Below are 13,859 nucleotides of genomic sequence, written 5' to 3' on the forward strand. Positions count from 1 at the left end.
TGGATGGTGGGTCACAAACTCTGCAGGCCTGCTCCGAAATATGTGCTTCCTCAGTGCCCAATGTGTACTGCCACATCTGCCCCTTTACTTTTTAAAATAAATGGATGCTCTTTGCACTGTGATTCACATGGGTGAAAAACTGCTACTGTGAAACAAGAAAATGAACACCATACATTAGCTAAGGAAGACATGAAACGAACAAAGGTGCTTCATACACAAATTGTACCATTCCATTTCCTGCTTTTATTTTCTAGGAAAGGTGAAATCATGTCCAACCCAAATTTTGCTGCTATCTGTGAAGCACAAGGTGGCTCCCAGTAAGGATGAGATCCATTGGCCAGTGTTGCAGTTCAAAAGCATTCTGTTGACTTAACAGGCTGGCATCGGTTTGAGTTCATTCTTTATCTGCTAGCCACAGCTTTTACCAATCTGTGCGGGTTTTTTCGCTAAAAAAAAATCAATATTAATATTTTAAAAGGAAATATCAGTATTTTTAAAGGAGATATTTTTAAAGGAAATACTGATAAATTATTATTTTTAAAATCGATATTTTAGAGACTTTTAAAAAAAATATTTTCAAGGTTAGCTGCAGAAACTTACTACATTAAAGTCTGATCCTCAAAGACTGAGAATAAGTGAATTAATAGAAAATTCGGTACCAAATCTGAATTGGGCAGAATTCTAGCACATCCCTAGCTTCCACCCACCTCCAAATTCCACACGCAGAATTTTTTTTCAACAATAGCAATGGGGTAGCATCCTCCTTCTCACCTGAGGGCACAAGGATAGTTTAGGGAGTCAGGAAAGGCCATATGGTACACAAAGCTCTGTCCTGCAACAGAGGAAAATGACTGGGGAGCTCTGGAGGGATCCTGCCTCTGTTTCGCAACATTATGATAGCACTCTTCAAGAACGTGAAAGGTTGTCACACAGAGGAGGGCCGGGATCTCTTCTCGATCGTCCCAGAGTGCAGGACACGGAATAGTGGGCTCAAGTTGCAAGAAGCCAGATTTCGACTGGACATCAGGAAAAACTTCCTAACTGTTAGAGCCATACGGCAATGGAACCAATGACCTAGGGAGGTAGTGGGCTCTCCGACATTGGAGGCATTCAAGAGGCAGCTGGACAGCCATCTGTCGGGAATGCTTTGATTTGGATTCCTGCATTGAGCAGGGGGATGGACTTGGTGGCCTTATAGGCCCCTTCCAACTCTACTATTCTATGAGGCAATCCCCTCATTTTGTCCAATGGGTAAAATACACTTTATACCTTTCCTGGAAGCAGAAAAAGTGTCCTTGATTCAAGAGTGTAACTTTCCTGCAGCACAGAATATTCTCTGTTTATCTGTTTTATATTACACCTATTCCCCATTTGAGATCACCCAGTACTATTATGGAAGGGCCAGGACAGATCTTCTTTGCCTTTAACAGTTTCATAGAAAGGAGAACTTTGGCATATGCAATTTCATCCATTATGATGCTGCAATGGTAGAAGCAGCCATACTGTCAAATTCTTCTTTCTACACAGCTATCAATATAGGACAGGGTACCTTTCCAATTGTTCTGCCCTGGGACACACACTTTAGATTACAAAACAGCAAAGCCATAGTGCCACATACTATTTTAAACAAGTACAGGTGTGGTTTTCCATAGTACCTTTCTGCTCTGCCAACTCCCAGAGCTCATGTGCTGCCTTTGCAGACAATGCCAAAGGGTACTCAACAAGGACATGTTTCCCAGCCTCCAGGAACATCCTTATAGAAGAGAAAAGGACACACATCACATTTATACATCTTACACTGCCTTTGAGAATCTCACCACACTTTACACAGGTGTTCCCAAATTATTCCCAGCAGCCTTGCCAAACATCCATACTTATGGTTCTTTTTGTGCAGCCATTACAATACACCAGTTTCAAACTGGTTTACCAGTTGGAGCTAGCTTTAATGGAAATCAGAGGCATTTCTAGGCACGAAGGAACACTCTTCACCATACGTTTTGTACTCTAGCACCCTGTACAATACATGTAAATAAATTCACATAAACTGAAAATAGCACATAGAGATTTCTACTGTAGAACATCTGCTTTGTATGCAGAACATCCCAGGTTCAACCCCAGCATCTCCAGGTAAGGCTGGGGGAGAACCCTGCCCGAAATTCTGGACAGCTGTTGCCAGGCAGCATAGGCAATACTGAGCTAGATGGACCAATAGTCTGATTCAGTATAAGGCAGTTGCCTATGCTCCTACCACATTTCCACGTTTTTAGAAGCTGAGAAAATGTATATATGAACCGTTGATGAGATGGATAATGCTTGAATACAAAATATGAAGTGAGACGTTTGCTCTAAATCATACTGGTCATCTAGAAAGATGGAGAAATGTATTCTAATGGTATTTTGTTGCTAGGGAATTGGAAAGGCAATACCTGACAGTCTCATTGTGGTTGCAGTTATCTGTACTGATGATGGCACTATGGACCTCCTTGTTGTCCAGAGCTTCTTGTAGACTAATTTGCTTGACTTTGTGAACATCGCCTAAAGATCTCCTAGTTTTAGCAGGAAAAAAATCAATCAGAACATGCCTGCTGTGAACTTCACTGACGTGGCACAAACGTGCAAATGGAAGAAACAAGTGTTTTATTTGTTATTTTATTAAAGTATTTCTATACCACCCTTCCCAAAATTGATTTCAGAGTTGTCACTGTTAAAATGTCACAACAATAAAAATAAATAATAAAACTGGCACATAAAACAGAACCATTGGCAAGATTTAAAAATGTATGAACCTTAAAAGCTTGAGAGGATAAGGTTTTCACCTGGTGCCTGAAAGAAAACAGTGTTTAGGGATGGTTATCCATAAATGGGGACCTCAGCCAAAAAGGCCCTCTCTCTGGTTGCCTCCATTCCACCTTTGACAAAGAGGGAATAGAGAGAAGAGCCTAAGAGCGTAGACAGGATGGTATGGGAGAAGGTGCTCCCTTAGATGCCTGGGTCGCAAAAATAGCTGGAAGAGAACTATCATATTTTTAGTGACTAGAACTGGGAGATCTAAACTGAAGTTCGGGCTTAGTCATGGACTCACTGAGTTGTCTTGTACAAGTCAGTTTGCTGTAAACCGCCCACAGAGCGTCGGCTATGGGGCGGTATACAAGTGCAATAAATAAATAAATAAACAAACACGTCCATCTGTAAAATGGAAGACAAATGTCTCTCCTCATTCAAGCCCCCTGGCCTAACTGGCACCATCTTCAAGGGCCTTCATTGCACAAGGTTAAAACATCTTCAACAAGAAATGAGGTCTTTACCACTGTAGCTTTGGAAGGGTATATTCCTTCGGCTTTTCTAAAACGATTGCATGGTATTTATTTAGGACAACTTTCAGATAGTAAAAACCATTCTGGTTTTTTTGGATTTTTTTCTTAATTCATTGTTTAATTAGCATCCTAACAAGCTATTGTTGTACAATCAGTTTTGCTTTATATTGTTATAGGCATACATATATCAGTGTATCAGTTATCTCAAACATCTGGGGGGGGGGGAAGAAAAAGCATTTAAAATTAATAATGTTGATTCACTCCCAGTGGACCCAATGCCTAGTACAGACGCAAAGTTTAAGTAAGATTTACAAACCAGTTGCCTCTCATTACTAAAACCTATAGTAAACCTACGGGGGGTTTTGTGGCTAACAATGGGTGTTGATCAGAGCCTGAACATCCTGCACCAGTGCTCAGGCAATTGAGAGACTGCAGTGTAATGCTTCTGAATACTAGTGATGTGAAGGAGCCCAAGCCAGGGAACCCAGGCCATCAACCCCCAAAGGAACCATCAGTCCACCTGAGAGAATTCCGATCTATATTTTGTAATATGTGTTTTAGTATTTTAACATTGTAAACCACCTCAGGTCTCTTGGCAGAAAGGCATATACAGCAATACCCCGCATTAACGTACGCAACGGGTCCAGAGCGAGTACGTGAACCGAAAATGTACTTAAAGTGAAGCACTACCTTTTTTCACGTGCGCCGCCACTGCGCCAACTCTCCTTCACGCGGAGCCTCAAAGCCCCGCGCAAAAGCCTCTGCTGCTGCGCTGCCGCGCCTCCCAGCTGATCGCGATCGCGCCTCCCAGCTGATTTGCGGCCGCGTCTCTTTCCACCCCCCACTGAAAGAACAGGCCACAACCAAAGGTTAAGTGTCCGTTCTTGCAAAGTGAAGTACGTAAACAGGGGAATGATGCTACTGTAAGTACGTCTGTACTCGCGAGTGTCCGTAAAGTGAAGGTCCGTATAGCGGCGTATTCCTGTATAAACGCACTAAATAATAAATAAGTTTGATCAAGACCGTTTGCTGCTTCCTATTTCTCGGCTTGTGTCCTTGCTGGCCAGGATCAAACGAATCATGAAATTGATTCCAAGACCCCAAAGGGGCTTTAAGGCTTGTTTTCCCAAACAGTGATCCCTTGTATCACACAGCAAACCACAGTGGAAGCTGGGGGAATTATCAAAAGCGGCTTGTATGGAAATTAGCCACCCAAAGAAAAATGTCAGCAATTCCAATGGGCTAGCACAAGCAATTCGTATCAGCCTAGCCCATACAGTTCTATCAATCTCAGCCTTTGAAAAGAAGCAGGTAGCATTCTTGCCTTAGAACAGGTGTGGGGAACCTCAGGCCAGAAGGGTGAAGTGGCCCCCCAGGCCTCTTTGTACAGTCCTTAGGATCTTCCCAGGCCACATCCCCCATCCACAGGGCATGCCCCTCCAGGGCCCTGCTCTGTTCCCTCCTCAAGTGCTTTTCTCTGGCTGGGATGTGCCCTTGAACTGAAAAAATGCCTCTTGCTTGCCTGGATGGAGAGGGGTGTGTGGGGTTTGGGTACGTAGAAGCCTCTTACTTTTTGTGTGTGAAGGTCATACCTGTTACTACACCTGCTTTTGCACCTGGCCCCACACACAACAGGCAAGGGCCCCTCCCCCCAAGGTTGCCTATGAGGAACTGCAGCTCTTGGGCTGAAAAAGGTTTCCTGAGGCTTAGGAGTAAACTACTGGCCAGTCCTAAAAATACCATCATCTTTCTCACTCATGTATTCTTCACTCTTTGGGGAAGGTTAAGCAACAATAACTTGAAGACCCTCTGTTACTCTTATGGACAAGAGGCGCTTTGTGAATTTCTGCCATGGAGGGGGGTGGGAGTGGAATTTGTGAAGAGCCAGCAGAGATGTACTAGCTATACGGCCGGCAACAGACACCCCGGCTGAGGTCCCTGCGGCCCAGAGGGGCCCCTGAAGGACCCTTCCTTAGGGTGAGAAGGTAGTGCTCCCATTCTGCAATGCGTGGCAGTGTCGGCTCCCAACCCTGCTGTGGATCGTGGAGAGGGAGCTCCCAGGCACCCCCCCATACAGTCAGCATGGCCTTCAATAAGCCCACCTACACGTCCCATCTACCTCTCCTGTCTCTGTGAATGACATGTGTGCTGCATGCACATGTCTGCCATCAACCAAGATGGTGGTGGGGTCTTCTCTAGGGGGTTGACACCCCCTTCATCATCTTGGTTGATAGCAGGTATGCACAAGTAGCACACACATCGTTCACAGGGATGAGAGAGGTAGGTGGGATGCACAGGCAGGCTGATTAGCCTTGCACCACCTGTACAGGGGGATTGGGCTACGGCACCACAGGCCCAGGGACAGGCTAGTGCCCAAAGGCCCAGTCATGCCTGGTGCTGGCCGTGACTAGCTAGGTGACAACATTTTGTGTGGGCAGTGTAAGGATTTCAGGAACAAGACATTGCTTTGCTCTAAGTACTTGATACATCTTTGCAAGGTTTTCCTGCTGTGATGGCTACAGCACTCACAGGCTACCTTACAACTTTTTCATTCAGTTAACTGCCACGAGGCTTTGGTTCCGAGAAGGAACCTTGATATTTACACCAACCAATCGGGATAGAGCTAGAGCATTCTAGATATTGAAAGTGAGGCTCAGGGCTGGTGCCAAAGGGCAGCCAGCTTGGGCCCTGGCCAAGGGCCCCTCGTTAGGGTGGGGTAGTAGCGCTCCCCTTACACAATCCGTGGCAGGCTCTCTGATGCTGATCGCAGGGAGGGAGCTTTCAGGCCGCTCCACCTCTCTCTCTCTCCTGTCTCCTGAAGTTGCGCCCGCTGTACATGTAGGGTTGCCATCAACCAAGATGGCGGCAGGGGCTTTTTTAAGAGGCTGATGCTCTTACCGCCATCTTGGTTGATGGCAGGCATGTGCACGCACATGCACGTAGTGTACCGCACATGCATGCCATCAACCAAGATGGTGGTGGGGACATTAGCCCCTTAGAGAAGCCTCCATTGCCATCTTGGCTGATTGCAGCCCTGTGCGTGCAGTGCGTGAAGCAACAGGAGACAACAGAGGGGTAGGTGAAACAGACAGGAGCCGTGTGCCTGGGGTGAGTTGGTGCCCAGGGTCTAGTCATGCCTGGCGCTAGCCCTGGCGAGGCTCATTACAATATTAAGTTACTAGTCAGCATTTGAAGAAGCAGGTTGTTACTGATGAAAGCTTATGCAAGTTTTTAAAAATAAAAAGGTTATTAAAAGTTAGTCTCAATGCGCCATCCAGCACATTTCTTTTCACAATATGTAAACTTTGTCTCATTTACAAAATGTTTCTTAAACCATACAATGAAGCCCTTCTCACCTAGACACAAAGCCCAATAGTTTAAGATGCTCTGCAGGGCTGGAAGGCAAAGGATTCAGCAAATCCCTGATCCTCACAGATCCAGCAATTCCAATCCCAATCACCACAGTCCCAAACATTGCAAATCCTGCATGAACAAGGGAGGAGGGAAGAGGGGCATAAAAAAAGGAGGAAATGTTATAAGGATTATAGGACAGAGAAACAAGCCTAAGTTATCATAGAATTGCTACTACCATTTTCTATCCAGATGCCTTAATTGTTTAAAGAGCTGCATTATTTCAACCTTTATGAAGTTAAATGCATTTGGTATTTCTTAACACCTCAGAGGATTACACCATAAAAACCACAAATGGAAACAAATGCAAGGAAAAAATGCTTACAGAGAAGTTTGGTTATTGGGAGTTTAACTGTGATGCTTAATGTATGCATTTTAAAAACTAGTATTGTGATACTGTATGATTTGTATTTAACTGCAAGACTCCCATGCATAAATCTAATAAGTCATAATGATTTTTTAAAAATGCATTTATTAGACTTTAAAAATCTGTTATACACATTTTGAGCTACAGGGATGCTTGTGTAGATAAAACAAATCTTTTAACTCAAGACAAACAGAATTAGAACTCAGAAGCAGAACTTCACAGGAAAGGGAAGAAGAACCCGTCCCCATCCATTGGCCAGAGTGTTGGAAGTAAAGCACCAACACGTTACCAGTGACCTGAACCAATGGCGGGGGCGATAGACAGAAATGCAAGCTATTCTTCCTTCTGCTGATTCCTCCTCTAAAGTGTTTGCTGTTTTTGCAGGCTTCACTCCTCTACTTTCGCCCTTCTCTTCCTGTCTTTTTTAAAATTTATTTATTTATACCCCACCCTTCCTTCCAGCAGGAGCCCAGGGCGGCAAACAGAAACACTAAAAACACTTTAAAACATCATAAAAAGACCTTAAAATACATTAAAACAAAACAACATTAAAAACATTTTAAAAAATATATTTTTTAAAAAAGGCTAAATATATTAAAAGACATATTAAAAGCAATTCTAACACAGACGCAGACTGGGATAGGTCTCAACTTAACAGGCTTGTTGGAAGAGGAAAGTCTTCAAAAGGTACTGAAAAGATAGCAGAGATGGCGCCTGCCTAATATTCAAGGAGAGGGAATTCCACAGGGTAGGTGCCACCACACTAAAGGTCCGTTTCCTATATTGTACAGAACGAACCTCCTGATAAGATGGTATCTGCAGGAGGCCCTCACCTGCAGAGCACAGTGATAGACTGGGTATGTAAGGGGTAAGACAGTCTTTCAGGTATCCTGGCCCCGAGCTGTATAGGGCTTTGTACACCAAAATTAGAACCTTGAACTTGGCCCGGTAGCAAATGGGCAGCCAGTGCAATTCTTTCAGCAGTGGGGTGACATGTGGGCAATACCCTGCCCCAATGAGCAGTCTAGCCGCTGCATTTTGCACTAGCTGCAGCTTCCGGACCAACCTCAAGGGCAGCCCCACATAGAGCGCATTACAGTAATCCAGACTGGAGGTTACCAGTGCATGGACAACAGTGGTCAGGCTATCCCGGTCCAGAAATGGCCGCAGCTGTCTTACCAGCCAAAGCTGGTAAAAGGCACTCCTAGGCACGGAGGTCACCTGGGCCTCTAGTGACAAAGATGGATCCAGGAGTACCCCCAGACTACAGACCCCTTTCCAAATCAGGCAACTGACCAATTATCCTAACTCGGGAACCACCAACCCACAGCACCTCCATCTTGCTAGGATCCAAGCTCAGTTTATTGGCCTTCATCCAGCCCACCACTGAGTCTAGGCACCAGTTTGCATGGCCTCTCCCTATTCAGATGTTACAGAGAAACAGAGCTGGGTATCGTCAGCATACTGAGACCTCACCCCAAATCTCCTGATGACTGCTCCCAAGGGCTTCATATAGACGTTAAACAGCATGGGGGACAAGATGGTACCCTGCGGCACCCCACAGCACAGCTGCCAAGGGACCGAAAGATAGTCACCCAATGCTATTCTCTGACAGCAACCCTGGAGATAGGATCGGAAGCACTGTAAAACAGTTCCTCCTGTTCTCAGTAAGTTATTAATAGGTCCCTGGCTACAAGCCACATGGCTACTTCAGCATATATGACATTACTTGTTGTAGTAATAAACCTTAGGTTTCTTTCTTCTTTCAACTACCAGTTAACAAAAGAGTTATTTCTGCACTCTCAGGAGAGGGACAGGTGAAGCTGCTTCCCCTTTCCCTGCTGGAAAGAACATTCTACTCCAACTGACAGCTGCTCTGGGATGGCAGGAGCAAGGAGAAAGGGCACACTGGCCTCTTAATAATGCCAACAGGGTACTGTTTCCCTCACAGCTTTGGAAGCTGCCTTTTCCCAAAAATTTACTTGCAGTATTAACAGAAAAGACAACTCCTTTTTCTATTTGCTGGTAGCCTCCTCAAGCAGGCAATTATTATCAAAAACTCTCTACAGTCTTTACTTCTTTCATCCTGCCCAAAGAGAAGGATGATTTTACCACACTTCAGGTGTTGATGTGCAATTAAAATTGCTGTGAGATGGTCAGCTGCTTGCACAAGGCAATGTGTTTCCAGTCCCATAAATAATTGTCTATTCTTGCCCTCTGCAACTTTCCACCCATTCTGCTAGCTCAGCACCAATTGGCAGGAAGAGCTGGCAAAACTGGGAGGACAGATCAAGAGCGAACAGAAAAAAGATGCAGGAGTTAGGGATGGAACTGAGCACATACCTGGGAAGGGGGAGAGAAATCCTTCACCTGGGTCTGTCTAGAAAGGACGCAAAAGGATGCAGGCAACTGCACTTCGGACTATGCTTTCACTTAAACTTTTCTCCCTCTTTTCTGTATCATAGAGATAACACGTATGTGCTTCTGCCTGCGCAAGATAAGCATGAGGGTAAAACCAATCGGTGAGTTATCTGTCAAAACCAGTACCTGGGTATCAAATCGGAGTTCTGCAGGAGCATTCCTGGGATGAACTGAAACTAGATATGCTGCCCCTTCAGGGGGAAAGTCCAATTTCCTTTCCTTTTTTGAAATAGTTAAAAAAAACCCAAAACTGTCCCGCTTTTTCTTTTAAACTCTTGAATTCTAATCCTCTGGTTAACTGCTAGTGTATTATTGCTTGCAATAAAATTGGGACATTTCAGAGAGAGCCTTTTTTTCCAGCAAAAACTTCTCTTCATGCTTGTTAAAAATGGCTCATCTCCTTAAAAAACTTTCTGGAAGTATCATTAATTGGGGGTGGGGGGAGCAGAAGAGAGAGAGAGGAGCATGGAACATCTGACTAGTAAATGTAGAACATTGTTTATAGATAATAAATTCACTAATAGGCAAAAAACCTTGCAGTTTAAGAACGTACCTATAGCCAACAGCTACTTCTATCAAACTTTAAAAAGCAGGGAAATTGGGCAGCTATAGTGAGTGCACCAGGGGAGCAGGAGACCTGAACTCCTCTCTGAGATATTGTACTGCCCTACAAATTGGTCAAAATGCAAATACAATTTGAGTTGGTCTTTCACAGTCCAATCCACTTGCTGTGTAGATTGGAAGAATTTGGTAAAATGTGCCTCTGTGCATATGGTGAGTAGTGGCAACATCTGCAGTCAGCCCAAATAGCAGAAACAATATATGTGCTGTACTGATCTTGTTTTAGCAGGGAGGAAACAACAGTATTAAAACAATTGATATCGTTCAGATAGTCATTTTGAATATGTTTGATTTACTTTGCAATTTTAGTGAAGTTTCCTATAGTAAATCATTTGCTTCTGTTTCTGTGAATATGTGAAGTACTGCAACACTTTGTAACACTAAAAAAAAGCTCAGAAACAATTGTGGAATAATGGCACTGACTGTTATGCACAATAGTTTCCAATGGACATGAGGAGTGTCTCAGTTTGCACAAGATAAAACAGTGGGAGGGGAAATATATCTTAGCAAACTTCTAGGTGTGCTCTATGTTTTTAATTGGCCATGCCCACCTTCCCTTAAGTGGGGTAGTTAAACCATAGCAGGCTGAAAACATGCATCTTGGGCAGGCCAAGTTTGTTTTTTCCAACAGCTAGAGTCATTGCTTAAGTAGCAATGTCATGTAATCTGATTGTACATCAAACTGCAGTTTCAGATTCAACTGTTAATGTGCCCAAAATAGAAAGAGCATAACCTCCAGTTTGAAACACAAAAGGCTGTCTTCACCATCATATGACACTAACCAATAAAAAGGCTTTGAAAATAATAAAAATAAATTTGACACATATTTCTAGGATGAATAATGAGAGAAATATAATTTTCTAGGTTAGATTCTCTGTAGAAACAATAGTAACAGAAAAGAAGCAAAGTAAGAACACCAACAAACATACAAAAATGTAATTCTCCATCTTTGGAAATGGAGGTCACCACTCACCATATGCCCAGAGGCACATGTTAACAAATTCTTCCAAGCGACACAGGAAGTGGATTGGGCTGTGAAAGACCAACCCAAATTGTGTTTGCATTTTGACAAATTTGTAGGGCAGTACAATATCTCAGAGAGGAGTTCAGGTCTCCTGCTCCCCTGGTGCACTCACTATAGCTGCCCAATTTCCCTGATTTTTAAAGTTTGATAGAAGTATCTGTTGGCTATAGGTACATTCTTAAACCGCAAGGGGTTTTTGCCTATTAGTGAATATAGGCATTTGGTCGGCCACTGTGACAATAGGATGCTGGACTAGATGGGTCATTGGCCAGATCCAGCAGGGCTCTTCTTATGTTCTTACCGTTAATTAGCCTCTCACAGCTGGGAAATATTCCTTCAGAGATACAGGTAGTGTTTGTAAAAGGGTGGGGTGGGGATCAAGAGCCCGAAGTCGCTAAGAACAAGAAATTTAAAAACAAGCAACCATAAACATAAAACTAGCAGATAGCTGCTTCTTAATCAGTATCACAGCAGCAGCAGAAAGGGCTTAACTGCATCTCTCTTGCAAGAGAGCCATGTGTTAACTAGCAAGCAAAATGTATGCAATGATGGGTCCAAAGAGGGGAAGGAGTTCCAAAACATCAGCACCATGAAAAGGTTCTTTTTTCTTGTATTCACCTCCGTTGGGGGGGACGGGACATAAGACAGAATTTCTGATGTTGACTAAAGTGCACAGGAGGCAACATATGGGAGAAAGTATAGACTAACAAAGCAAGACATACTTTATTCAAGAAAACTGAGATCCTCTTACTACTAAAATAAACAAAAACCTTGACATCGATTTCAACCTTCAAATGACATTGTTAAACCCTAGTTTTCTAAAGGATTGCCAGGTCAGAAGCATTCCAAACCCTGAGATTTCAGAGGCGGATCCTGGTGATGTCATAGGGGCATGCCCTTGTGATGTCATGGGGCAGGTCTTAGTGATGTCATTAAGCATCAACCACACTTGCTTGGAGCACACCACTCAAACAAAAAAAATTCTCTGATTGGAAATTAAGATAGAAGTCTTACCTAAATGAGGGTGTTTCCAGATCCAGCTGAAGTGAAGGGATCATTCCTTCTTACCTGCTTAGAGAGCCTTGGTAAGGAACATTTAATCCAGACTACTTGCTTCTGGCAAGAAGGGTTTAAGTGCCCTCAGGCCAGGCCAGTCACCAGAAGGCCATTGCAGGAAGAAAGCCTACTGTTGTGGAGATGTTAGATGGGAGCACTCAGTACGAAAGATGGATGCCCCTGAAGGCTGCAATTCTAAACACATTTACTAAGGGACTAAGCCCCATAGAACTCAACAAGACTTACTTCTGTGTAGATATTTTTAGGATTGTACTGTTGGTAAGGCTTAACTAGGAATCCTCTGCAACGATATCCATATCAAAGCAGGGTTGGCAACTCCCTGCCTGGAATGCCCTGCCTGACCTTTAATGTGGCTGCTCCAAACTTCTTTACAGACTTCACCCTTCACTGCAGAGAGAGGTTTGAGAAATGAGTAAGAATTAAGAAGATTCTTTATTCTTTCCTGCCTACTCTGTGGGCTGCTATAAACTCACTTTGACAGCCAACCCAATTCCAGTGAGTAATAATTGACAGAGAGAACACACATGGTTTGGTCTACCTTCAGAGGCAGTGTATTGGGAACCACAGCAATTGAAGCCACACTTCCCAGTATGTGAAGTCTCTTTTACTGCTAGTGGGCAAGAAACAAACCATCATGCAAATAACAAGGTGCATCATCAGTGGGTTAAAGGAGGTTGAGCTGACCACATGGAACCACCGTTGTTGCTTAAGAACATAAGAAGAGCCTGCTGGATCAGGCCAGTGGCCCATCTAGTCCAGCATCTTGTTCTCACAGTGGCCAACCAGGTGCTTCTGTGGATGTAAGGGAGTGAGAGGTAAATGAAATGCAAACAGAAAAAGAAAAACAAAAGACAGTGATGATTTCCTAAATGCAATACCATACCAACCACAACAAGATTCCTATGAGTAAAGCAGAAAACTCAGCATCCCACAACCAGTCAGGGTTCCTAACCAAAACTAAAAAAATCCTGGCATCCATTCAGCCAAAGTCAGAGAAATCCCCTTGTAGCACAGCCTGACCCTGGGGCTGCAGTTAGTGCAGAAAGCTGCAGCACGATTGCTAACATGAATGAGACCCTATCAGCACATAATAGCTCTGCTCTGAAATCTGCACTGGTTGCTGATTTGCTACCAGGCCAAGTTCAAGGTGTGCTTTCCATGTTATGGGTGCCACATAGTACTTGTTCTGCTCTTGTAAGAAATCGATCCTTTAGTGTGGCAGTACCTACGCTTTGGAACTCCCTGCCTATTTACATTAGGCAGGCACCTTCATTGTACTCTTTTTGGCACCTGCTAAAATAATTTTTGTTTAGGCAAGCCTACCCAGGCATATAGAAGCTATTATTTTTTTTGTTTTTAACTCATTGTTGGTTTTATTATTTTGAATGTTTTTAAATACCACTTTAACCGTTTTATTGTTTTAATTCCTTCTATAAACCACTTTGAAGTTTTTTTACAATAAAGCAGTACATAAATGTTGTAAATAAAATACATAAATAACTTTGAGTCACTGTGGCCCTTGGGTCTCTTTCCTCTTTTATACCGAGTCAGGCCATTTGGTACCATCTAGCTCAGTACTGATGACATGGACTAGCATTGGCTCTCCAGGATTCTAGGCAATAGT

The 13,859-nt window shown here is 43.5% G+C and overlaps 1 protein-coding gene across 14 annotated transcripts in view; it reads right to left on the reverse strand.

The window, feature by feature from the left end:
* BLVRA (biliverdin reductase A) overlaps window positions 1-13,859 on the reverse strand; it is a 43,339-nt gene that overhangs the window by 16,402 nt on the left and 13,078 nt on the right. For 5 of the 14 annotated variants that reach the window (XM_061586239.1, XM_061586229.1, XM_061586228.1 and 2 more), the window contains 6 exons: window positions 12,461-12,622; window positions 11,460-11,552; window positions 9,436-9,580; window positions 6,671-6,797; window positions 2,427-2,546; window positions 1,656-1,753 (listed from right to left, as the gene is read on the reverse strand). In XM_061586239.1, the coding sequence (XP_061442223.1) occupies window positions 1,656-1,753; window positions 2,427-2,546; window positions 6,671-6,789 (337 nt within the window). In that variant the 5' untranslated portion in view covers window positions 6,790-6,797; window positions 9,436-9,580; window positions 11,460-11,552; window positions 12,461-12,622. Of the gene's footprint in view, window positions 1-1,655; window positions 1,754-2,426; window positions 2,547-6,670; window positions 6,798-9,435; window positions 9,581-11,459; window positions 11,553-12,172; window positions 12,345-12,460; window positions 12,623-13,859 lie in introns of all 14 variants that reach the window. The other 9 variants (XM_061586243.1, XM_061586241.1, XM_061586230.1 and 6 more) reach the window with 8 other exon arrangements.

Source organism: Rhineura floridana, chromosome 10 (assembly GCF_030035675.1).
Source record: "Rhineura floridana isolate rRhiFlo1 chromosome 10, rRhiFlo1.hap2, whole genome shotgun sequence".
Taxonomy (NCBI): domain Eukaryota; kingdom Metazoa; phylum Chordata; class Lepidosauria; order Squamata; family Rhineuridae; genus Rhineura; species Rhineura floridana.